The sequence below is a fragment of the Myodes glareolus genome, chromosome 2, assembly GCF_982192425.1.
Source record: "Myodes glareolus chromosome 2, mMyoGla1.1, whole genome shotgun sequence".
NCBI classification, from domain to species: Eukaryota; Metazoa; Chordata; class Mammalia; order Rodentia; family Cricetidae; genus Myodes; species Myodes glareolus.
In genome coordinates this window covers 1,159,296-1,186,916 of record NC_142027.1, presented here as the reverse complement: position 1 = coordinate 1,186,916, position 27,621 = coordinate 1,159,296, and the positions used below count along the sequence as shown (strand labels likewise).

At 39.3% G+C, this 27,621-nt stretch overlaps 1 protein-coding gene and 1 pseudogene across 1 annotated transcript in view; one reads left to right on the top strand and one right to left on the bottom strand.

The window, feature by feature from the left end:
• Positions 1 to 27,621, top strand: part of LOC146895758 (uncharacterized) — a 104,228-nt gene that overhangs the window by 2,300 nt on the left and 74,307 nt on the right. The window contains exons 2-5 of the mRNA XM_087898242.1: positions 8,568 to 8,694; positions 8,891 to 8,951; positions 10,093 to 10,172; positions 10,266 to 11,669. Of these exons, the coding sequence (XP_087754368.1) occupies positions 8,568 to 8,694; positions 8,891 to 8,951; positions 10,093 to 10,172; positions 10,266 to 11,669 (1,672 nt within the window). The remainder of the gene's footprint in view (positions 1 to 8,567; positions 8,695 to 8,890; positions 8,952 to 10,092; positions 10,173 to 10,265; positions 11,670 to 27,621) is intronic.
• LOC148122852 (olfactory receptor 5L1-like) lies at positions 24,944 to 25,878 on the bottom strand (annotated as a pseudogene).

Below are 27,621 nucleotides of genomic sequence, written 5' to 3'. Positions count from 1 at the left end.
TTTATAAGTGAAGTAGGACCGGTGTAAGAATTTAGTTCACTGACCAACTGTAAAGCAAGCATAGTCACAACAGAAAAGGGGATGGACAAGAAAGAGGGTGAAAGCTTTCCTGCTGTGACAGTAGCTGACATTAGCAATGAGAAGCGACACACCACAGACCATGCATTCAAGAATCGATATAAAAACTGAACTTACTATTAAACCAAATTACTGTAGTTAGAGTAGTTGCAAACTAGAAGAACTGGATAAAATGGTGTGGTTCTGCCTAACATGACTGTATACCCTGAGAGAATGATGTGAGTTGTACTTGGTGTGCTATAATACAGATCCCTAGTCTCTGGAGCACATGACCATGAAGCTTGTTTCTACTTTTTAACCATATTTTTTTGATATTGTAATTACATTATTTTCACTATCTCTCTCTTGTTTCCAACTGTTCCCATGGACCTTTTATTATATTCTAATCCATGGCCTCTTTTTGTTTAACAATTACTGTTTGAATGTGTCCTGTGTTTGGTTGCAGGACCTCCCAGCTATGAAGTAAAGGGTTGACTACATTGGACATTGAGTGTGTAATGGAATGTGCACACATAGGACTGTGTGCCTTGGAGGAGGAGCAGGAAGTGCTCTGGGAGAATGGAGGATTTTACTAAACTACAAATTATGATCTTGTCTCACCATTGTGTGGAAGGACAAACCTGGAGGGTTTTTGTACTCTGACACATTTGATCTCAATTCACCCAGCAGGATAATTGCTAAGGTTTTGAAGCTAGGATGGGTGATCCTAGCTAATGAAGGACTCTTCTAGGCAATCAGGAGCACCACTAGGAGGTAGTTTACAGATTCTTTACAGGATTCTCTTGTTCTGCTGAAGGGAGCTGTAAGGAGGACCACAAAGCCATGCCATGGTGAATGTAGGAGCCACTGTCCCCAGACCAGGAAGAACAGGTTGGCTGAGCTGTCAGAGCTGCTTGGAAAGAATGGACCATGAGCCAGACAGGTTATGTTAATTTGAGTGGTGACCTGGGTAGTGGCCCTCGGCCTCTCAGCTTTGTTGAGTGTGGATTCCTTGGGGGAAGGGGAGACTCTGCCAAACTGTTGTAGGAGACTGTGAGCTTATAATATTGTTACCTCATGCTATGTAATTGAAAATTACTTTAAACACATAATCCTGCCTCTGCTGCCCAGTGCTGGATAGATAGTCCTGCAACTCCTGCAGGACTGGGCCTTGACTGGTCTCTGAGAAGGAAAAATAGACCAGCTAATGAGTGACCTCCAGTATCTCTGTTTTTTAGTGCTTGCTTATAAATGAAGAGGGATCTGTGCAAGAATTGAGTATATAGGTCAAGCCTGAAGCTGGTAGATTCACAGTGCAGAAAGGGAGAGACAGGCAGTGGTTGAGAACTTTCCTACTTCAACAGTAGTTGAGATTAGTAATGTTTAGCTATATACTGATTGCCTAATTAGGAATTAGGTAATCAATTTTAGACGCTCCATAAATGTCCTGGTGGCCATTTCTTGTTGTCCAGAGGCCAAGGCAATCAAGAATATGGATAAAGAACTGACCTCATGAAACCAAATTGCTATAGTTGCAGTAGTTCAACCAAAATAGATCTGAGTAAAATGTGGCCCTGCCTAACAGGACTGTTATTTTACTGGTTTTAAATATACACCCTGAGATAAAAGGTTTGGGAAATCTTTGATGTGCTCTAATATAAATCCCCAGTGTCTGAAGTACATGGCCATAATCCCTGTTTCACTATTTCCAAAATAATTTTTTGAGATTTTAACTGTATCATATCTACATTCTCTTTCCTGTCTCCAAGCCTTACCATGACCCCTTATTATCTTCTTTTTCATAGTCCATTTTTCTTTAACAACAATTGTGAATGTGACTTGTATTTGTCTGCAGGATTTCCCAGGTATGAGGGGATGGGTTGACTGCATTGCTCGTTGAGTGTGTAATGGAATGTGCACAGAAAGGACCCTCTGCTTTGGATGAGGAACAGAGTATACTCTAGGAAAGTTGATGAATCTCTACTAAAATATAAACTTTGTGGACTAGAACCCTGTCTACTGGGCTGGAAGGGCAGAACAGGGAAGTACTGTGCTGTCTGGTGATTTCTGATCACCCATTAGGGGAGCTGATAATATTCTGAGGCCCAGCAGGGTGGCCTTAGCCAATGAGGTACTCTGAAAGTCTTAGCAATCAGGAATAGTAGTGGCAGGTAGGTTGCACATTCTTTCCAGGATTCTTCTCTACTTTTGTTGTGATGAATTGTAAGGAAGGCCATAAGCTATGCCATGCTGAGTGTAGGGTGTTCAGGGAAGGTCTGTTGAGCTATTCTTTCTGCTGGGATTTGGATGGACCATGAGCCAGGCTATGGTTATGTTGCTCTATGTAATGACCTGCACAGTGCTCCTTGTCCTCTGAGCCTCCCTGTGTATGGATTTCCTGTGGATAGGGAGACTGCAGCCCAACAATGGTATGGTAGGATATTATGCTAGTAATTTCACTGCCCAGTGTACAAACAGAGTCATGCTTTTGGTGTGCAGTGGGAAGACAGATTGGAAAACTGATAATCTGATTTCTAGAAGTTCTGAATATGCAGTCTACTTTCAAGTTTGTCTTATAAATGTTTTAAATAGTTTAAAAGCTGGTAGAACTATGGTGATATTGTCTTTTAGTAATACATGATTAAAATACCTCTAACTTTTTCCTACCACCAGCTGCAATGGTGTGATTCAGTGATGGTTAGTTCCAGGGGCAAAGGGAGTTTCTGAGCTGCGGATGTTTCTTAGGTGTGTATGGTGTTGGGCAGGTAGATAGAGCAGAATCTACACGTTGTGCTATAATCCATTTGACAGGAAGTAGATATTATTCTATAGTGGGAGTGGGCATCATTGGGGCTGGGTTTACCTGAAAACACCAGGAAGTCTAAAGGGCTGCAAAACCATAACAAGAGATCATCTGTTTTTGCAAAGAGGGCTCTAAAGCATGGGACCTCTCTGGAAGAAATACCAGTAGCTGGAGGGTTACAAACAACTGTTTCAGGGTCACTTTGAAGTAATTTTGTGAAAATTGTGAAGTCTTGACAAAGACATCTTGCTGCCTGGACCATTTCCCAAAGTTCTTTTGTAACATTGGCGCATCCATCTTCAGTTTACAGGCCCATAGTGTCTGGCAGACTTTTCCATGAAGGAGAAAATTTCAAAGACAGTTCCACCTATAATGGCAGTTTTTCAGTCACCTTTATTTGTGTCCTTCAGAATGTCTAACAGACTCTTTCATGAAACAGGTACTGTCTCATCTTCTTTAGGCAACTTTAACAGTCATTTTTTGTAGGTCCTGCATGTGCAGTTTATACAACATACCATCAAGCAATCCAGGCAAGAGCAGTTTCTTGCCCAAATGGCTAGCCTTGTCACATTGAAGGCAAATTCCATAATGAGTTTCATCAATGCCCATCAAGCTCTCTGAAATAATAGGTGCTACCAGAAGGAGACATGTCTCACTGTCATGAAAAGGCCTGTTTTTAAAACATTTAAAATGCCATATTCTGTGTGTCTTTGAAAGATTTGAAGAATATCTCTCCATATGAAATATGTCTCTGTACATCTAGAAAGCCTAGCTAATATGACTCCAAATTTAACTATTATAAATGACTATCTATTGATTTGTATTTAACAAATACCTTAAACTGGAACAGAGATTCATTTAACAAAATTGACCTTAAATTTGTATCAATACACCAAAGTTTATTCAAATGCAAAATATTATTTCTATATCATATCCCCTTTAAATGTAAATAAACATTTATAAACAATATTTGGGAATTTTGGAGTAGTTTTCTCCAAACTGCTTTCTGCTTTTTATTGGGCTAAGTATTTTTGAGGGTTCATGGAACCTATCAGGGGATCTTGGTCCATCAAACCACCTTATTCTGGAAGGAATCAACACGTTCTCATCCTCTGCAGAAACAAAAGCAGAACCTTTTTTTCCAAAGCAACATATCCTTAGACCCAAATTTTGAAGTCAAGATACCTTTAAACTATATATTGGTTTGGCTTAGCAGCCCATAAGATGAACTGTCTCTCTGTACTTAACTCATTCCCAATCAAAAAACTCAAAGAAAATACAATAGTACACATAATCTATAGTCTCTGTGTATTTCCCATCTTTACATGGCTTATTTTTCTTACTCCTTTAATCTGTGACTGTCTTCTCTCTCCCAAGCTTGCTTACATTTATACACTGTGACCCATTTACAGGTCTTTTAATCTGAATCTGTTTATTTGCACATTTGTAATTATTTTCTGACCAGAAGCACATTTTTAAAATGCTGAACAAGCATGGCTAGGATCAACTCCTTAGCCCTGCCTGCTTGTTCTACTTAGTCCAACATGATAGAGGTATGTTTATTGCCAGCTCTGTGAGCCATTCTCTGTGCCCCAGCTCCAGGGACTTGGTGCATCTATGTCTCCATTAAGCAATTTGTAACATGGTGCACACAGACCCCATTTCAGTTCAGTACCTCCCAAAAGAGTCAGAGCTATTTGTGTCATCACGAAGCAGGAAAACCTTCCCTAAAGAAGCTGTGCATCAGTTGTTGCCAATACTGAGTCAGGAAGATCTCTCTTATAGAGGCTGTGGCACCCTTGCTTGCTGTCAGCTAACAAAACCCATCTGGAAAAATATGTGGCTTCCAAGAAGTCTTACTTAACTCTGTTCTTTTGTGTCTAGATTTTTTTAACTCTCAGGTTTTTTGTTGATGAAGTTGCCTCATTTTGACACCATTCTGTTGAGAGACGTTCTTTGTTTCCTTGGCTGTCCAGAAATAATTACACAGAGACTATATTGATTACAATGCTTCTTAGTCAATAGCTTTGTCTTCTTATTAAGTCACACTTACATCATAAATTAACCCATTTCTATTAATCTGTGTATTGCCAATGGTTGTGGCCTACCAGTTAGGTTCCATCCAGCATCTGTCTCCTTTGGCAGTTACATGGTATCTCCCTGACTCTCCTTTCTTTCACCTCTATCTTTGCTTGGAATTCCCACCTTGCTCTACCATGTGCTGCCATAAAGCCCAAAGTAGTTTTTTTTTGTATTAACCAATGGGAATAAAGCATATTTACAGCTTACAGAGGGGAATCCTATATCATCTTGGAAGCTACAGCTGTATTGATCCTAGAAATTGCATAATCTTCTATTTTTGAAAAATAAGGAGCGCTTCTTAAAATGCTAAGCATTTTTTATGATCTTAAGCTGTGCCATTGGTATAGTAAATATGGCCTGCATTCTTGCTCCATATATTATAATATGGCAGAGGCATATTTGCTGCTTCCAAGAGAAATGTACATTGCCCCATTTTCCTGCATATACGGGGTCTCAGTTGCATTAGCAATCTGCTCACAGACCCCATAGTTGGTCCTCCAGGAAGAGTCAGAATTTGCTCTGGCAGCACAGTCTGGAAAGCCAGCATTTCAAAATTTTCAGCTTTATTATTTATTTATTAATTTGTTATTTATTTATTAAAAATTTCCACCTTTGTCCTTGGCTTCTCAGTCAGCCCTCATTGAAAGCCACATTCAGAGAGTCCAGTTTGATCACATGCTCCACCAGTTCCATTCCAGCTGGCCTTGGTGAGCTCCCATTAGATAAGTCCCACTGTCTCAGTGGGTGGATGCACCCCTCATGGTCCTGACTTCCTTGCTCATGTTCTCCCTCCTTCTGCTCCTCATTTGGACCTTGGGAGCTAAGTCCAGTGTTCCAATGTGGGTCTCTGTCTCTATCTCCATCCATTGCCACATGAAGGTTCTAAGGTGATATGCAAGATATTCATCAGTGTGGCTATGGGGCAAGGCCAGTTCAGGCACCCTCTCCTCTGCTGCCCAAGGAACAATCTGGGACTTGTCCTTGGACCTGGGGACCCCTCTAGAATCAAGTCTCTTGCAAACCCTAAAATGGCTCCCTTAATTAAGATATTTACTTCCCTGCTCCCATATCCACCCATCCCTCATCCCACCCATCCCATTCCCCCAAGCTTTCGCAAATTCTCCCCTTCTCCCATCTCCCCTTACATCCAACCCCCAACACTCCCGTGCACCCAAGTGTTGCCTGGCAATCTTGTCTACTTCCAATATCTAGGAGGATAACTATATGAAAATCTTCAGCTTTCTTTCTGCTACCTCTAAATCAGGAAAACTTCTCTAAAAGGAGCCACAGCATGTTACCAGTAAGCAAAATCCATTAGGGGAAATAAATGTGGCTAAACTTCATTTTTTACTGTCTAGAATTCCTTTCCTAGCTCTCTAAGATTTTAAGTAGATTTTAGTTGGCTGCGTGGGCACCAGTTTGTTGTGGCAAGACACTTGTTAGTTCCCAGCTGCTCAGCTCCAAAGTAATCACACAGAAACTGTATTAATTAAATCAGTGCTTAGCCCATTAGCTCTAGCTTCTTATTGGCTAATTCTTACATATTAATTTAATCAATTTCTATTAATTTGTGTATTGACAGGTGGCTGTGGCTTACCAGGTAAATTTCTCAGCATCTGTCTCTGATGGAGGAGGGTCATCTGTCTATGTGTCCTTTCATTGGTTAATAAAGAAACTGCCTTGGCCCTTTGATAGATCAGAAAAATAGGTAGGTGGAGTAATCAGAACAGAATCCTGGGAAGAAGGCAGTGAGAAAGTCGCCATAACTCTCCTCTCCAAGGCTGATGCAGGTTAGGATCTTTCCTGGTAACCCACCACCTCATGGTGCTACACAGATTTCTAAATATGGGTTAAAGGAAGATGTGAGAATTAGCCAATAAGAGTCTGAAACTAATGGGCAAGGCAGTGTTTAAATGAATACAGTTTGTGTGTTGTTATTTCTGGGTGTAAAGCTAGCCATGCAGGAGCCAGGCAGGAACGCAGCCCGCCGCTCCTAACAACATGACTTCTCACTGATTCTGCTTTCTTCCTTCTAGCATTCAGTTTAGTTTTCCCACCTACCTAAGTTCTGTCCTAAAGCTCTGTTATAGGCCCAAAGCGGTTTCTTTATTAACTAATGATAATCACAGCATACAGAAAGAATTCCACAATTTGAGTTTCTATATCCTCAACCCATTTCCTGTTCTTTGTGCCTGCTATATTGTGGTTGAAACTAATCAGTCAACTTTCTTCTTTTGCTGTCATAACGTTCCACCGTCGTAAACTCTATCACTAAATCACACAAGATTCAGTAGAATTTGCTGCTATTTGGTGCTAAGGTGGTTTGGTAGCCTACTGTTTTCATTTTTGTTTGTTATTTTTTGAAGACTAGGTTTGTCTGTGTAGCCCTAGCTGTCCTGAAAGTAGCTCTATATATCAGGCTGGCTTCAAACTCAGAGAACCTCTGACTCTGACTCCCAAGTCCTGGGATTAAAGGTGGGCTTTTTAGTTTTTATATTGTTGTATAGTGGTTTTGTTCCTATCAAGCATATGCTGTTGTACTGAGCTTCATCCATATCTTGAATTTTAAAATTTCACAGAGGGTATCATTATGTTTCCCAGGATGGCATGTATTCATGACATTAATACTGCCTGTGCCTTCTGTGTTATTGGATTGCAGATGTAGAACCTTCCTGCCTGTTTTGTTTGTTTTGAATTTTTATTTTAAAAAGAGTATTATACCTGAATGCATGGATATGCACCATGTGAGTACCTGGTCTTTACATTGATCAAAAGATGGTATTAGAAACCTTGAACTTGAATAATGGATAGTTATGATTCCCCCATGTAAGTCCTTGAGCCCACCTGTATGCAAGACCAGGAGGACTCTTTACTGTTGAGCCATCTTTCCTGCTCTGTGTTTATTATTTGTAATCAGCATATTAATTTCTATTGATTTCATTTGCCCATTTTTAATTTTTTAAAAACACAGTGCCTTTTAGTAAAATCTCATTTATGTTGCAGTTTTAGTTGGGGGCACTTCAGTTTTCTGGTAGATGAATAAAGAGTTGAAGTGAATGCATAACTGTTTGTAGAAACTTCAGAAAAAAACCTATGAGTTATTTCTAGCTTTTATGCTTGTTTGGTTGATTTTTTTCCATGTAAAACAGGTATTTAACATATATTTCTGGCTGCGCTAGTATTGATTGCATGGACTAGGCTGGTATTCAACTCAGAGGCAGACAGATATACATGCCTCTGCCTTCTGAGTGCAAAGATTAGAGAGTCATGATTCAATGCATCCAGCATTTTCATTTATTTTCTTTTTGTAGTTAGGAATTAATCATTCATACAATTTTTCTTATCTGTACTCTGTACTGATGTTCTGTTTATGCATCTTTCATTTTTGGTTAGTAAGCATTTCTCTTGCAAGGTTCTGAACTCATTCAAAGGGTTCAGAAATGGCAAAGGTGAACCTCCTATTCAGTTTGCTTCTAAAGTGTCTTGGTGATTAAATTATGATGTCTTTGTCATGGAATAAGTATGGGGAGCACCAGAATTATATGACTACACTTTCAAAGAAGTATGCATTTACAGTGTTATCAAAGTCATACTTTCTGTTGTTCACATGTATGGGATATTTTAGAATTCAGTGACCTATGATGACGTGCATGTCGACTTCACTTGGGAAGAATGGACTTTATTGGATCCTTCTCAGAAGAGTCTCTACAAAGATGTGATGGTAGAGACCTACAGAAACCTCACTACTATAGGTAAGGCTGTATTATCTTTCATGTTTCATATAAGGGGAGAACTATTCGATGGTTACTAGTGCTCTTTTTTAATATGATTGAGAAAAAAGAATGGGGTAAATGAATCATGCATGGTTGTAAGGTTTGCTTCAAATGGTAACTTTAATTTTTTACAATTTTTAATATAAATCATACAATTTCTGGCATTCTATTTTAGGATACAGTTGGGAAGACCATAATTTTGAAGAACATTGTCAAAATTCTAGAAGACACGAAAGGTAATTTTCATGTATAAGCTGATACAAATGTACCTCTGAAGAATTTGTAATGTGTCCTATATGTTTTAAACAAAAGCAACAGTGTAAATAATAAAGTGCATTGATGTTTATTAAATTCTCACAAAATCATATTCCTTAATTTCAGATAGGTGAACTACATTTGCAAGTCATTCTTTTAAGAAGGAAGTTAAGAAAACAATGTCTTAACCTATATTACCATTTGAATCATAATACAATGAGAGCTATTGTATTATTGTAAAGTTGTCAATCCATTTATCTCATGTTATTCATATTATAAAGGTATATATGTTGAATAGGTGATAAGTATATCTCTAAAACTATCTATTACACTAATATTCCATAGAAAAGGTAGTTTAACCCATATACTTATAACTCTGTTTAGTGAGGAGGCATTTAGAGTTACGAATCAAGAGGCAGGTGTTTTGGAGTTGCCTTAATCCATATACCACAAGTCTATGAGGACAGAAAGTCAAACTGTGTGATCTCAATGTGGAAACCTTATATTTATTATTCTTCCTTTACTAGGTGCATCATTTATTACTCTGGATACAAAACACATGAGCATAGGGATGTGAAAAAATATAACATACCTCTCTCAGAACAAATAGAAAATATGTAGCAGTCCCCATGTTGAGTATACTTATTGAATTTGAGGTACCCGTATTCAAGTAATTGGTTTTCTAGTTTCATTGTTAATATATCAACAAATTAACATTTCAGAAATGAACCATCAGTACAAGGACTGTGTAAATACTTCTGTGTGTCCTAGTTCACTTAGCAAATGTAGCATCACTTGCAGTATAGAAAATGTTATGAATACAATAAGAGTGGTAAAGTTCTGAGTTTTTTCAGTTCTCTTCAAATACATGAAAAGTCTCATACAGAAAAAATGATTCTGGAAATGTGAGCCATGTATTAAAGGCTGTTATCAGTTATCTTCAAAGATGAAAAGCAAGCCTTAATGAATGGGAAAAACAAGATTGTAAACATGGTGATAAAACCTTAACATATAATTCCTCTGTAAAATAGGACTAAATTGTAAAATTAATTCATTCAGATAAAAATATTCGACAATGTATTAAATGTAGTAATGCTTTCACATGTACCATTATCATTGTAGGCATGAAAAAAGTCAAACTAGAAAAAAAAGTTCTGCATATTCTCAATGTGTTAAAACCTTTGCATGTGACAGTCATCTTCACAGTCATGAAAATACAAATACTAGATTAAAACCCTATGAAGGAAATGAGGGTGGTAATGCCTTTTCAAATCACAGTCATCTTCAAATGCATAAAAGAACATGCACTGGAGAGAAGCCCTATGAATGTAAACAGTGTGGCAAAGACTTTGCATGTCACAGTCATCTACAAAGTCATGAAAGAACCCATACTGGAGAGAAACCCTATGAATGTAATCAGTGTGGTAAAGCGTTTGCACAGCACAGTTATCTACAATGTTATGAAAGAACCCATACTGGAGAGAAACCCTATGAATGCAATCAGTGTGGTAAAGCGTTTGCACGTCACAGTCATCTACAAAGTCATAAAAGAACCCATACTGGAGAGAGACCCTATGAATGTAATCAGTGTGGTAAAGCCTTTGCACATCACAGTCATCTACAAAGTCATGAAAGAACCCATACTGGACAGAAACCCTATGAATGTAATCAGTGTGGTAAAGCGTTTGCACAGCACAGTTATCTACAAAGTCATGAAAGAACCCATACTGGAGAGAAACCCTATGAATGCAATCAGTGTGGTAAAGCGTTTGCACAGCACAGTCATCTACAAAGTCATAAAAGAACCCATACTGGAGAGAGACCCTATGAATGTAATCAGTGTGGTAAAGCCTTTGCACGTCACAGTCATCTACAAAGTCATGCAAGAACCCATACTGGAGAGAGACCCTATGAATGTAATCAGTGTGGTAAAGCCTTTGCATGTCACTTTATTCTCCAAACACATAAAAGAACCCATACTGGAGAGAAGCCCTATGAATGTAATCAGTGTGATAAAGCCTTTGCATGTCGCGATAGTCTTCGAAAACATAAAAGAACCCATACTGGAGAGAAACCCTATGAATGTAATCAGTGTGGTAAAGCCTTTGCACGTCACAGTCATCTACAAAGGCATGAAAGAACCCATACTGGAGAGAAGCCCTATGAATGTAATCAGTGTGGTAAAGTCTTTGCATGTCACAGTAGTCTTCAAAAACATAAAAGAACCCATACTGGAGAGAAACCCTATGAATGTAATCAGTGTGGTAAAGCCTTTTCACAGCACTGTAGTCTTCAAAGTCATGAAAGAATCCATACTGGAGAGAAACCCTATGAATGCAATCATTGTGGTAAAGCGTTTGCACAGCGCAGTCATCTACAAAGTCATGAAAGAACCCATACTGGAGAGAAACCCTATGAATGTAATCAGTGTGGTAAAGCCTTTTCACAGCACTGTAGTCTTCAAAGTCATAAAAGAACCCATACTGGAGAGAAACCCTATGAATGTAATCAGTGTGGTAAAGCCTTTGCATGTCACAGTCATCTACAAAGGCATGAAAGAACCCATACTGGAGAGAAGCCCTATGAATGCAATCATTGTGGTAAAGCGTTTGCACAGCACAGTCATCTACAAAGTCATGAAAGAACCCATACTGGAGAGAAACCCTATGAATGTAATCAGTGTGGTAAAGCCTTTACATGTCACAGAAATCTACAAGGTCATGAAAGAACCCATACTGGAGAGAAACCCTATGAATGAACAGTTGGGGTTACACCAAAACACCTTGTCTCAAAAAAAGAATTGAAATTAAATAGAAAAGGAAGGAAGAAAGGAAGAAATGAAGGGAAGACACTAACAAACATGCTAAATTGAGCTAGGAAAAGCCCATCAGGCCTCAACTCTACACAATGAGCTGACTATAGACAACAGACTAAAGCTGGAGCAGGAAGGTACTCTTGTCCAGGAAAAAGCTCATCAATTGCCTGCATGATGCTAAAAATATCAGCCTGGAAATCATACACACAAGTAACTCTATATGGACAGAACAGGTTATATTTAGGAATATATATGTATGTATATATATGTATACAATGATAATTAGTGACAATAGAGGCTATGGAAGGAGAGCTGGGAGAAATATATGAGAACGTATAGAGGGAGAAATGTAATTAAATTATAATCCTCCAAACAAAAGCAAAAATGATTTTAAAACTTCCACTAAATATATAGAATGGATAAGGAAAATGTGGTACATTTTCACAATGGAGAATTACACAACAGAAAAAAAAACATCTTGAGAATAACAAGCAAATGGATCTAGAAAACATCATATTGAGAGAGGTAACCCAGGCCCAGAAAGACAAATATCATATATACTCACTCATAAGTTGCTTTTAAACATAAAGCAAAGAAAACCTGCCTACAAATCACAATCCCAGAGAACCTTGACAACAATGAGGTCCCTAATCTATATGGCAGTAGAAAAAGATAAGATCTGAATAAATTGGGAGCATGGGAACCATGGGAGAGGGTAGAAGGGGAGGGGAGAGTTTGGGAGAACAGAAAAATGTAGAGCTCAATAAAATCAATCTTAAAAAAGACAATTAGAAAGCAAAGACAATTTGAAAAATCAGAAAAGTTTTCTTTATATTGATTATTATTATTATTTTGTTTTTTCAATACAGGGTTTTTCTGTTGCTTTTGAGCCTACCCTGAAAGTAGCTCTTGTAGACCAGGCTGGCCTCAAACTCACATTCATCTGCCTGCCTCTTTTTTCCTGAGTGCTGGTTTTAGAGATGTGTGCCACACTGCCTGGCCTGGAAAACTTTTCTTGGTAAGATTGAAAAATCTTAGAAATCAGGTTTGTGATGATTTCTGCTGATAACAAAAAGTTATTTTATGGTAAATTTAAAGTAAATTGATCATAAAATACTTATCTGTTTCCAAGCAAACAAAGTTCACAAGATCTAACTACATGACTAATTTATAGAGAAATTCAGCACCCTGATTTGCATTGCCTAGGGCAAAAAGAAGCTCATCCTTTGCCCAAAGTTATAGAATTCATGAAGTAAGTTGTTAAAAACAAAAAAGAGTAAAACACACACAGACACACAAACAGAGAGAGAGAGAGAAAAAGAGACAGAGAGATAGGGAAAAACAGAGACAGGAAAACAGAGAGAGGCAAAGGCAAAAGGCTTTCTTATATTTTTGTTGATGTAGGTGTGCCTTCTGTCTATGTGTTATTTTCATTGGTTAATAAAGAAACTGTCTTGGCCCTCTGATAGGACAGAAAATTAGGTAGGCAGACTAAACGGAACAGAATGCTGAGAAGAGGGCAATGAGGCAGATGCCATGAAGCCCGCCACCAGGTCAGACATGCTGAATCTTTTCCGGTAAGCCACCTCCTCGTGTTGCTACACAGATTATTAGAAATGGGTTAATCAAGATGTGAGAGTTAGCCAGTAACTAACTCTCTACAGATAATGGGCCAGGCAGTGTTTAAATGAATACAATTTGTGTGTTGTTATTTCCGGGGCTAAGCTAGCCTTGTGGGAGCCGGGCAGGATGAAAAGCAGGCCTGCTCGCAGCTCCTTCACTACAAATGGCACCAACATGTGGATAACTGAGTCCACAGAAAGCTTGAGAAAGCTTGGGAAAGAATAGAGTAAAGCATGTTTTCTTGGCAGCAGCAATTTCTCGGGTCTGCTCTGCTTGCTAGAGGCAAGCAAGCACTCTCATCTAAGAGAGGCTTCCTGACTCAGCTTTAGCTGCAAAACCCTGCAGCTCTTTTAAGAGGTCCTGCTACTAAAAACTTAAACGATTTTGATGAAAAGCTGAACGCATGCTTTTCGGTTTTCAGCCACAAACACTTATACGGTGTTGATGAAAAGCTGAAATCATGGTTTTCAATCTCTGACGCTCTCAGGCAGGAAGTCTGACTGAGTGTGGTCTGTGAGCATAATGCTGCAGGTTGTATGATGGCAGGGACCTTGAACCGCCACAGAGTTATTTTCTGTCAAACCATCCAGGTTTAGTTAAAGTAACATAAAGTGCATGTAAAAAAAAACATCATTTGAACTAAATTTTTACCATTATAAAGATTAAATGACATTCATTTAACTGGAGATATTTTCAAGTAAAGTGTTAAAATATTAAGAAGTTGTTCTTTTGTCTGAGTCTTTTGACCCTACTAATAAGTCCCTCACTTGTTTCCTAGATAAACATTTCCTGGAAATTTCTAGAAATCTCATGAAAAAAACACTGAACTTTTACATAGAAAGAAAATATTTAATTTTATGAACAGCCCAAGGGACCTAAGAGATTTATCTTAAAAGAGTAAACCTATCCAATGACTATTATTACTAGCATTATTATCAAATCTATGTTTCCATATTAAGGATTTGCAGTGTATTTCAGAAGTCACAGAAATTCTTATAAAGTCACTTGACCAAGACACTCTCTTGAAAGCACCCACAGTTAGGTGTGGTTTATTCATTGTCTGAACACTAAATAAATTCCATATCTCCTTCATACTGACCATTAGATAATTCTTTTCTGCAGGGAAGTAAAGACTCCCAGCATTATGTGAGAGGAGATCACTGCAAAGATGTCTTAGGCAGATACAGAGAGCAGTGTGACTCTTTGGCTTCTGCCTCACTGCTGTGGCTAAGAATCAAAGCTCAGTGTTCTCACTATAAAACAAACTTGAATTGTATGCAGAGCAGGTGGATTGCTCTGAGTTGATAATTGAATAATGTACGCATGCAGTCAAAACATCAGAATTCCCCCAAATATGTATAACTATTATGGGTATATCAAATGAAAATTAAAATGTCTAACTGTTACATATCTTAAAATATACAAAGTGATCAGTCCTGGAAACATACCAACAACATTAAATTAAATGGCCGTAGTTTGTAATGTGTATGTGTGTGTGTGTGTATGGAGAGAGAGAGAACTACAGTTCACATTTCATGAGTATTTCTCATAAAGTTTTCTTTTATCATATTGTTTGGAAACATTTTAACTCACAGCTGGGCCCACCTTCTAATGAGTAGAAGTGAATAATAATAATATACAATTAGATTCTCCTAAAGTTTGTATAAATTCTATTTCATTTTAAACTCATCATAGTCAACCAAAATATAGTGTAGTGTTTGTGGTAGTCTTACAAAGGAAAAACAGTGAGAAATCATTGATAAAATCAAAATAAGTTGCTAGAAATGGCACAATTTTGACTTCTGGACTCCCCATCTCCTTGACTCTATGGAAAAAGGCATAAACTCAAAAAGATGTCAGCACAGTTTTATAACTTGTAGATGGAAAGCTGCATTTCTACCTGTTCTACCTGGGTTTTCTTCTTGCTTTAAAATACCGATCTAGACCTTGATGCTGTGCTTTTCTCTGTATTGTTAGATGGATGTAATGCCTTTTAAGATGTTCATGTGCAAAGCGTCTTTTCAAGAAAAGTAATTTTTAACACAAAAGCATTCCGAAAAAACATCTTAAAGAGACTTTGGATGTCTACCAAGATGTTATATGGTGAATCAAGACCAGGTATATATGCTGATGGTGATAACAAGGAATTTTTTTGAAGTATCAGCATTGTTGTCAGGAATGTTTTAAACTTTAAACTCAATAAATAATGCTGTAGATGCATTATTATTTATATTGGAAATGTAGATGCATTATTATTTATATTTGAAATGTTCATTTGATGAATACCTCAAAAATATCTAATTAAAATTTATAAGAGAACAGAAAAAAGCAGTAATTTGAATTGTGAATACAAAAAGCATAAAAGTTTTTTAGAAGAAACTTGAACGGAACAATAATTACTGGCATCTTTGTATTCCTTAAGTTTCAAAAATTCAGAAATATGTATATAAGATGTTTTAAAAGCATATATCATACATAAAATTGAAGGACTCTATCAAATTATGTTGTCCCGCGCTACCGTCTCGCCAGCAAGAACGACGCGGCACACTTAGGATCTTTCTGCAGAAAAGCTTTAATGCGTCTTGAGAGAGAGAGAGCATAAGCTTCCAAAGCAGAGACTTAGAATGAGGGGAACCCGTCCCTTTTATAGGAAACAGTCCTCGCTTCAGACGTGTCACTCTTGGATTGGTCCGCTGCCCATCAACCCAGATGACGCCTCGGGAGTAGGCAGGGACAGCAGCAGGGGAAAGTTATTAAAGGCATGTGCTACAACACCTTGAACTCACAGAGATCTGTCTCTGCCTCCCAGGTATAGGGATTAAAGGTGTGTACCACCACACCTTGAGGTCAGAGAGGTCAATCTGCCTCTGCCCCTTGATGTCAGAGGTTAATCTACCTCTGCCTCCCTTGTGTTGGGATTAAAGGTGTGTACTGCCACACCCTGAAGTCACAGAGGTCAACTACCTCTGCCCCTTAAAGTAATGGAGAATGTGGTTGCGGCCCTCCACATCTCCCCCTTTTTTACTTCTTTGCAGTAAGGCAACTCCCTCAGAAGGCAAAGATAGAGGTCGCACTTCCCAGAGTGAAAACATTATAATGGACTTGCACGGAATCTGCCCCTAGGTTCATGACACATGGAACTTATCCGGCCTGCCTTCTGCCATTTTTCTGGGAAAGGGAATATACAGCAGGAAATCCTTATGCAGGGCGACGTATCTCTCTGAGAGGGCCATTCTCTGTGCGATGCCCTTTAGCTCGACAACCTTCAGGGCTAGCTAAGCCAAGCACTCCACCCTGTGCAATGGACCATTGTCCTAGGGGTGTAGGAGCTGGTTGGCATAAACCTTACTGCTTTAGCATACATAACCACACATCAGGGGAGGCTCCCTGTTCCAGGGCAACCAGCGCTTGTGCAATAACCACTTTGTCCCTATGGCTTTGGGATTTGAGTCGGCAGACCATCCAGAGGAGAAACACTATTCCACAGCATAGGGCTGCTCCAAACATTCCCACCCCCGCCCATTCTTTGAAGTAGGAGATGAAGGACACAATCTAGGACTGGAATCCTTTGGCTAAGCTTATAAATCATCTCTAGGAAGATAGGGAAGCCCCAGAGTCTGATTGGTTGTAAAAGAAAAACCGAGGAAATACCGCCAATCTATGGCTGACTGGTGTCGGCTTCGGGAAGGCTGAGAGTATCCCCCATCACTGCTCCATCATAACCGTTGTCATCCATCCGCAAAATGGCAGGAGGAACAGAAGCCAAATCTTCAGGCAAGTCCGCATGTTGTGGGTCACTTTTCACCGTTTGAGTCAGTCTCTCTGGCACCCAGAATGGGTTTTCCTGATCCTACGGGAACACACAAACAGCTCCCCTGGATCTCAATAGAATGGGATCCGGGCCTTTCCATTCATTAGAAAACACATCTTTCCATTTAACCAAATCCTTGGGCCGCTGCGGATCTGAACAATGTCGTGTTGCCGCATTCTGGCCATTATCATCCAAATTTTAAAAAATTATAGTGAACAGAGCCATGGCAGTGGCCACTCTTGGTGTTGGGGGCAACTCGTTCATTATTCTCCCTTTTTGTTTAAGTAGATATTCCACAGAGAGGTGGATGGTTCTATGTGTCCCAGAACCAATTGCTCATTAACTAGCTGATTCACTGCTTCCAATGTTTTAGAGGTAAGTGGCCACTGGGGAACCCATACTGGGGCCTCTGTTTTTCATGGTATGGGCCGTGCTGCCCCAGTGGCGCCTAGGAAAAACCCAGGCCCTGTTTGTTGATATTAGGTTTAGGATTTATTGGCTCCCATATTCCTTGCTTGGAGCGACCCAAGCCCTTTTTTGGGCTTCTTATCATTTTATCTTGGGCCTGAGATGAATAGAGGTAATACGGTACTGCTTGTTTACTGTGTCTAAACCTTAATTGCGCTTTTATTATGATAATTATGACCAGTCCTGCCTGAAGTCAGCACAGTTCAGCTTAGCCAAGTGGAGCAGGAGCCACTCCAGCCTCAGAGCCCCTCACAGTTCCAGGTACACTGCATTGTTGTGGCATCCACCAGGCTAGGCACCGACTGGGCTGGGGCAATGTGCCTTTTACCACAGCCACCTAGCAAAGCTCTGCTCCAGCTGCCTTCTAGCCCCAGCTGCATTCATTTTAGGTCCATACTGGTGCATGGAGTGGAGCGGAACTCAGGGAAGCAGGCTTGCTCCTCTGCAATCATTGAAAGGACCCCACTTAAACAATCATTTAGGGAATTTGGGCGTTGTCAGTCTGTCTGGCTACTTCCTGCTGAACGGGGATGTTGTATTCTTAGGGGTATTTACTACAACATTTCAGGAGGTCTCAGTAATTCAAACCACATAAATCTCAAGTAAATCCTTAGGCTCTCATTTTCTGTGGAGACGAAAACAGAACCTCTTTTCCAAAATATCAAATCCTTAGGCCCATATTTTAAATTTAAAATACCTTTTTTAGTAGTTCCTAAGTTCAAATATTTTTCTTCTGTCCAGTACACAAAAGACAACACAAACAACATAATATACATCTGTACATATTTACTCTTTCCTTTTTTCTTATTGTTGGTATCAGAAAGCTTTTGACCTTGTAGGTCAGTCTTCTCCCCCATTCTTATTTTCTTAGAACCACCGGGGGGTTCTTTTTTCTTATCTAGGACTGTCCTTTTCTTGAGCGCGCCCAACCTCTCACTGCGCTCAGTTTCTGATATGCCATTCTGAACTTTCTCCATTACACTTCGTCCTTTTGCAACAACCGCCTGGCAAGATTCATCTTTTAAGCAATTCCAAAGTGATAAACTGCTAAAAGAAGTACCAAGGCCTCTACGAAACCTTTCCAAGGCAGAGACAAGTCAAGTCCAAAATCAAAAAATCCAGGAATAGTCATACCTCTCTGAGCATACAGACCTGCAGTTCTGAATCCTCCTTGTGTCCAAGGCGTCTCTGGCGGTGCGAGCAGTGGTCAGGGTCCCCCGGTGTCTCGGGTTTCGGAACCAGATATCCCACACTACCGTCTTGCCAGCAAGAACGACGTGGCACACTTAGGATCCTTCTGCAGAAAAGCTTTAATGCATCTTGAGAGAGAGAGAGAGCATAAGCTTCCAAAGCGGAGACCCAGAATGAGGGGAACCCGTCCCTTATATAGGAAACAGTCCTCGCTTCAGACGTGTCACTCTTGGATTGGTCCGCTGCCCATCAACCCAGATGACACCTCGGGAGTAGGCAGGGACAGCAGCAGGGGAAAGTTATTAAAGGCATGTGCTACAACACCTTGAACTCACAGAGATCTGTCTCTGCCTCCCAGGCATAGGGATTAAAGGCGTGTACCACCACACCTTGAGATCACAGAGGTCAATCTGCCTCTGCCCCTTGAAGTCAGAGGTTAATCTACCTCTGCCTCCCTTGTGTTGGGATTAAAGGTGTGTACTGCCACACCCTGAAGTCACAGAGGTCAACTACCTCTGCCCCTTAAAGTAATGGAGAATGTGGTTGTGGCCCTCCACATTATGTCATATTTATTATCTTATTACTAGGGTGAATGAGTTTTAAATCATTAAAAAAAAAGATTAGAAACCCATGGAAGGAGGATCATATTGTTTTCATAGGAGCCTCACTTAAAGTAGTCAAAAGTATCATTGAAAGTTAATAGGTTATATTTATTCTTTTAAAATTTCTTTAATTCCGTAAATATCTGGTTGTTATAGACTATCATCTCATATTAGTCAAGATAAGGTGATTTTATAACATGGAATTGTACTAAAGAAAAATTTCCTCATAGTTTCTTGGCCATTTATATGCTTTGAATACATTATTTTAAGCTAAACCACAAAAATAAATATAAACATATCTATTCTGAAGCGTTACAGTTGAGTCTTTTATGCCTCCATTCTGTCTTCTTCCACACTCTAAATTATACTCTGCATTTTGTCACCTCAGCAAGGTAATTTTGGAGAAAATAAGGTATATTAATGAATGGTATTCTGGAGAAAGCAGGAGCTTTTTCATATAATTTTTCTATGTAGACTTTCTTCCTCTGTATCATATATTACTTAAGCATGTTAAACCAACAAAGGATAAACTTAGAGCAATGTTAGAGAAATAACTATGCTGTATATCCAGACATAAGGAGAACAATGCACTCTTGTTGGGATGTAAGCAAGTAAATGTCTTTCCTGCATTCTACACTTGAAGCCACTAAGATGTTGACTGAATTTCAATTTGTTTGCTGAGAAAATTTTCAATTCATTGGGCTGAAGTTGTGGTTGGAAAGTTCTACATAGAGCATTCTCTGGGTGTTTTCCACCACAGCAAGAAAAATTAATTTAACAACAGTTTTTAAAGTCAACATTTATTGTAGCACTATTCACAATCGAATAAACGTGAAAGTTTAGCATAGGTGTCCAGAAACTGAGGAAGAGATAAAAATGACATGTTATACACAGTGGAATTCATGTAATAGGCCATTTGTAAGAAATACATGTAATCATATTACAAGTATAAAGTTAATCTCAAAAAGAAAAACAGTGTATGTTTTTTGTCATATGTGTTTAGAAGTATTTACTTAGGCACTTGTACAAACCTTCAAAAGTTAATGAATGAAAATAAATTAAATGGCAATTAAAAATCAGAATGAAGACACCAACCTGGTTTCCCTAAACTCCAGTCCTTTGCTTTAATAACATTACAGATGTAAGGAGAAATTCTTCTATCAACAACTGAATGTACTTTAAAATTGGAATAAATGCTAAGGTATAATACAAAACTGTTAATGGCATAGACATAACTGAAAATGAATATGGCTGAGAAATGTGAAAATTTGGGAAAGTGTAGAGAGCTGTTTTGTGCTGCGCCTTAAAGAAGGCGCTTTCTTCTGCCTTCCACCCCCCGATCGGTGAGTGCTCTCTAATCATAAACATTTCCATTTATGGCCAAAACTTATAATCAGGCTTGCTTCTGCATACCTGGGCTTATCCGCATTTCCCACGTGGCTTGCTGGGGTTGGCTACCCAGAGGCTATTCTAGATTCAAACGGGCCTTCCCTGGGGTCAGAAAATTGTTCAAGGTTCCTGAATCAACTGCAGAGAGAAGAGTCTGTGCTGTGTCTTCTTTGCTGGCCAAAACAGACGCGACAAGTGGTGGTCCGTACAGGGACTCCTCTTGTAAAGGACTCAGAACTCTCTGCAGCCAGGGCAGTGCACTGGTAGGTTCGCAGGTAAGTTGGGAATCCGTGATAAGAGCCGAGGTTAATTGCTCTACTCTGTAGATAAAGAGAGAGCGAAGAGCGGTTTCGCAAGTTGATGAACCGAAAATAAAAAGAAAAATAACTCAATTATGGGCGCTTCTCAGTCACACCCAATTTTTTTGGCTCCTAACGAGTTGCTACGTTCAAAGAATTTAAAGGTAAAACAAAGTAGTTTGGAGAGGTTTCTGAAGGATGCAATACCATTGCACCCTAGTTCGCCGTTTCAGGGAGTCTCTCGATATCATCATGGGAGAAGCTAGGGAGAGACCTAGATTTTGCCTTTGAGAAAGGGACCCTTAAGGTTGGGGTCAGGCCAGTTTGGAAACTAGTTAGAGGCTGTCTTGAGGACCAGCACTGCAGTGAAGCAGTAGAAAATGGACAGGCAATGCTGGAGATGTTGCAAGAGAAAAGATCAGAAAAGTCAGAGAAGGCAAGCAGTGAAAGAAACCATCATTATATCTAGACCTCTCTGAATTAAAAGAGTCAGAGAAAGATTCGGAATCAACTGAGTCAGATGAGGAACTGCAGGTGCTCATAAAAAAATTGGAGAAGGCAAAACTGAGAAAGAGGGAGAGAAAAAAGGAGAAAGGAGGTTCAAAAGCTCCGACACTTCACCCCATGACACCCTCTGCCCCTCCATCTTATGTGGAAAGAGGTCAGGGTGGCTCCGGATGCACATTTTGTCCGGGTGTCTGAAAAGCAGTGAGAACTGAGCTGCGATTAGCATATCTAGTGTTTCAAGATTCGCAAGGAAATAGGTATGAAGAGCCCCTGGATTTTAAGGTGATTAGGGCCTTGGCTGAATCTATGAAAACTTATGGTATTACAGTCTCTTTTACTATGGCACAGGTGGAAGCCTTGAATAGATACTGCATGACACCTAGCATGTTAGAGCCCATACAGGTCTGCCAGGACCCTCGAGTGAAGGAAATGATATAGTTGATCAGTGGACTAGGATGGAATGTATATTCATGACTTCTACCTTGAAGAAGGCGAGAGCTTTTCATAAAGCTTTTCATGTTAATGCTAAAGCATTACAACAAAAATTTCATCTCTCTCGAGCAGATGCTCGACAAGTGATTTTTGATTGCTCTCAATGTGTGACTCATCAACATCTACCCAGTACTGGAGTAAATCCACGGGGTCTACTCCCTCTAAAAATCTGGCAAAAGGATGTGACACATATATCTGAGTTTGGAAATATAAAGTATGTACATGTATCTGTGGACACCTGTTCAGGAGTAATACACACCACACCTCTGACTGGAGAAAAGGCGTGCAATGTCATTGCCCATTGCCTGGAAGCTTGGGCTGCCTGGGGCAAACCTCAAAAATTAAAGACTGACAATGGACCAGCTTATGCAAGTCAAATGTTTGCCTCCTTTTGACATCAAATGGAGGTGCAGCTTGTTCATGGCTTGCCTTATAACCCTCAAGGACAAGGCATTGTGGAGCATGTTCACCACACACTAAAAGAATGTCTACAAAAACAAAAAGGGGGAATAGGCCACGCCAGACCCCGAAAGAAAGACTTTTTCTTGCTTTATTTACTATAAATTTTTTAAATTTGGACGCTCAAGGTTATTCTGCAGCTGATAGACATCAGTACCCTCATAGTACCACAAAAGGAATGGTCAAGTGGAAGGATATCCTGACAGGGCTCTGGCGCGGTTCCGATTCTGTGCTAACATGGGCATGAGACTCTGTTTGTGTTTTCCCACAGGACCAACAAGATCCGGTGTGGGTGCCAGAGCATGTGACTCGAAGAGTTCAATATGAGGAGCATCATAATTGTCACTTAAATATACTGGCCTCTGTGTGACTACCCATGTTGCAAACTTGTCTAAGCAATTGTCTAGTTATCTTCTTGGTAATTGGACTGGAGATTTTGATGCCATGATGGAGCAGCTGAAGGTGGCCATTGTTATCGTGAATTCTACCTGAGTGGATGCTGGAATGGCCGAAGGACTCTCATCCTGGATCTCCGCAGCCATGAATCATCTGAAGGAGTGGGCGGGCTTGGGAGCATTAGCTGTCCTTTTGTTGTTGGTCTCTCTAGCCTGTCTGTGGTATATCTGTCAGATTAGAGACTCTCAGCATCACAGTGCAGTCATGATAATACAAGCCTTTACAGCCATAGAGGCTGGCCAATCCCCCCAAGCATGGTTAGCCACCATGAAAAGATAATTTGACACATTCAGGGTGCAAGGCAAGGCACTGCACTCAAGGACAGCTTTTGCTGACCTTGAGAAGAGCATGCCTGACTGCATGTGGGTTGATGCCCAAGATCCCACGTCTGGAAAATGGCATCGAGCCAGTCTGGCACTCTTTGCATGGAAGACACCTAAGGAAGATCAGTACAGGGCTCTTGTTTCACAGAGAGCAGGCCTCTACTCTTACCTGTGGCATCTAAAACAAAAAGGGGGAACTGTAGAGAGCTGCTTTGTGCCATGCCTTAAAGATGGTGCTGGCTTCTGCCTTCCACCCCCTGATCGGTGAATGCTTTCTAATCATAAACATTTCCATTTATGGCCAAAACTTATAATCCTGCTTGCTTCTGTGTACCTGGGTCTATCTGCATTTCCCTCGTGGCTTGCTCTGCTTGGCTACCCAGTGGCTATTCTAGCTTTGAGTGGGCTTTCCCCAGGGTCAGAAGATTGTTCAAGGTTCCTGAATAAACTGCAGAGAGAAGAGTCTGTCTTGCATCTTATTTGATGGCCAAAGCAGATGCGACAAGAAATGAAAGACATTGCATCAATTATGAGAGATGTAAGTTGAATTATGGGCCATATATCGACTATGCATGACTATAGAGAGACAATATCTGGGTAAAGGTACTGTCTTCAAGTTCAAAACCACTAATGAAGTATCATGCTCCAGTGGATAGTCTCAAACCCATGATCACATAGATGGCCCTGACTGAACTTTGTGAGTCACAAAGGACAAGATAAAAATCATGAACATGGGAAAGAGATATGCAGCAAGAAGGAATTATAAGGGTCAAAGAGCTCGCAGTGAATTGGTTGACAGTAATAAGAAAGCAATATGTGTTTGTGTGTGTGTGTTTCTGTATATGCAATCAACAAAGAACAACTTTAAAGTAATGGAAACTATATATGTGTATATAGGAATAGAGTAAAAACTGAGGTGACTTCAATTATTTCACTAGTAACAGTGTTAGCATGAGCACAGAATTAGATATAAAATAAGTAAAGGGACATTCTACTAAATTTCTTTACAATGACAGTATTTAATAGACATAATGAAAATGGGCTGGAAGCTCTCATTTTCTAGGAATTCAAGGTTTCTTATGCATGCTTTATGCCCTGTAAACAAATTGTTGAGATGAGTCAGAGATTACAATGCCTTTCTTATATTTCAGATGTCCTGAGAACCATAATGAGGACACACATCAGGTGTCTCAGAAGACCCATGATTATTTTGTTCTCTGTGGACACTACACTCATATGCACAGATCATGTACAGAGTCACACACATCAATAAAATTGAAAAAAATTGCATTATTCAATATTACAAAAATATTTTCTTTAGAAGACTGCATATTTTTCAATAGTCTAAAAGCAATTGTGGTATTTTAAAATGTTTGCCTGTAATTTAAGAGTCACAAAATGGAAAAAGAAAATCACAAAACAAAACAGTCACTCTGAAATGCCTTGTTTCTTCAGTTTGTAGAAAAATCTTGTTTCATCTATTAATCCCTCTGCCAACATCTACCATAGAATTCTGAACATTGACAATACAATGTTCATTAGGAATTTATCTTAGAGTTTACAACTTTCCTGAGAGCACATTTCACATCCTTGTTCTGAAGGCTGTAGATCAAGGGGTTCAGCATGGGAATCACTACAGTGTAGAACACTGTGACCACTTTGTTGGCATCCCCACTGTTTTCTGAAGTGGAAGAACAATAGATGGAAAGAATCATTTCATGGAAGACAATTATGGCTGTGAGATGAGAGGCGCAGGTAGAGAAAGCTTTTCACCTCCCCTCTGCAGAGCGCATTCTCAGGATGGTGATGAGGATAAACAAGTAGGAGGTGAAGATAATCACAGTACTCAAGCTCTCTTTGAAGGTGGCTATGACAAACAGCAGCACCTTATTAACAGTGATGTCAGAGCAAGCCAGTCTTAAGAGAGGAGGCAGATCACAGAAGAAGTGGTCTATCACATTTGAACTAAATGTCGGGATCTCAAGGGCTAAGCACAAGTGAATCAGAGAACACACTAGTGCACAGAGGTAGCAGCCAGACACCAGCACCATGCGGAGCTTTGGGGCCATGATGACCATGTACAGTAGTGGGTTACAAATGGTCACAAAGCAATCATAGGCCATCACAGCCAGAAGGAAGACTTCAGTGACTACACACGTGCAAAAAAGAAAGAATTGGACCATACATGCCAGGAAGGATATGGCTTTCTCCTTATTGAAGATGTTAGCCAGCATTTTGGGCACAATGGTGGAGGAGTAGCAGAAATCCACAAAGGACAGGTGGCTGAGGAAGAAGTACATGGGGGTGTGCAGTTGGGAGCTGACCTGAATCAGGGCAGTCATGCCCAGGTTGGCCAAGACAGTCACTCCATGAATGAGAAGAAACACCAAGGAGAGGACAACACTCACCTCAGGGACATCTGAAAATCCTGGAGAACGAACTGTACCACAGCAGTGCAGTTTTTCTCGAACATATGCTCCATTTAAAATTGGTTGGAGAAAAGAACCACATTATTTTTTGTGTGTGTTTTAAAATGTAGTTTAACCTCTCTCCTCTCTCCTCTAAACAGATTCTGGATGTGGGGTTGTAGTAATTATCTGTAAAGATATAAGAAAATGTTTATCTCAATTTTTCCTTGACTAAGGCCTTGATAGTAGATATGCTTAAAGTCCACAGTTTAATTCAGAAATCACAGCAAAATGAAAATCTGTGCATTATACTTAATTAACTCATTAAGTTTTGTCAAAATTGTAAACATGACTTCAAATTAAAAAGAAATATTAATTATTATTTGTCAGTTAACACATTTATCTCTAAAATTCAAGTTTAATTACCCATAATTCTTATCAGCCAATCTTTTAGATACCAGTACCCTGGGAAATGACTTCTACACTTGGAGCTAGCCTTCACTATCTCGTGAAAAATTTAAATAACTGATGTTATGAGTTATTGACTCTCCTAAGGTCTTTTAAAATAAAAGAACAGGTTTAGTTTCTAAGTTTTCAATTGTCTCTGTGAACTAATCAATCTTATTGGTTAATTTTAAGATTTGTTTCAAGTCATGGTTCATAGAATAAATATTCTTGTTTGCCAACTTCCTTTTTATATGAATGACTCTTTAGCTTTTTAATTAAATATCTTTTTAAAACAAGTATGTTACATTAAATATTGTGGGAAACTAATTAAAGATGTAGAGCGTGTCATTAAGACAATTGGCTGCTGATAAATGTAAGTTATTTGAGCTATTGTAATTTATAAATAAAGTGGAAAATTGAGTGTGATTAGAAAAATTTGTTAGACATGAAAAAACATATCATTTAATCTGATAAACTTGTTCAATTTATTGCACAGAGTAGGAGAGAATGGGAAAGGAAATTAAAAACTTGATGGATATAGGACAAACATTGTATACAAAAACTATATGATTTGGTTTTGCCTCTGAACATAAATAATTTTATTCATATTATGATTCAATGAAGGATTTATAGCATGATAAGATTCTAAAGAAAACTTGCAGGCTATAGCTGTATAGGAAGTTGGAATGATTTAAGAACTTGAAATTCAAATATGCAGAAAGTCCCTCCATTGTGCACTTGCCCTGATCCTGATAGAAACATCCTTGAGGCACCAATAAGACATTTGTGGAGGAAAGAATATAGAGAACACCAGACACAAGCTTTTCTCAATTTATCACCTGATTTATAAGACATGAAGATATATTCATTAACTTGTCTAATTTTAAGCACATGCCATTGTTCTGCTTTGATGGGGATTAATTCCTCAAATGTAGAAGAAAGGTGAACATTTTTTCCTTCTCTGAGTTCAAAAGGAAGCATAATTTTAAAAATGATTTACCATTAAAAGGGCTAATGATGAAAAAATTTCTTTCTGATTGCCGAAAAAGACTGCTTCTCTATTAGTAAGGAATGTGACACAAGAGGACATCTATCAGTGCCCAGGGCAGTTTCTGCTGTCACAGCAGTAAGGGAGCCTGGTAACGCCTAAGGGAAAGGCTGCTGATTTCCCCATGTACTTTAGATTTTACACTAGATACATTACATAAAGTATGAAACTGTCACTCGGCCTAGAGTTGGAAAAAATGCATAAGAGTGACATATCAAACATCTTTTCTAAAAACTGAAATAAATCCTCTCTTCTACTTCAGACAGGGTTCTTATGTCTATGCTCCTGTATGAACCGTGCTGAGGGTATTTAT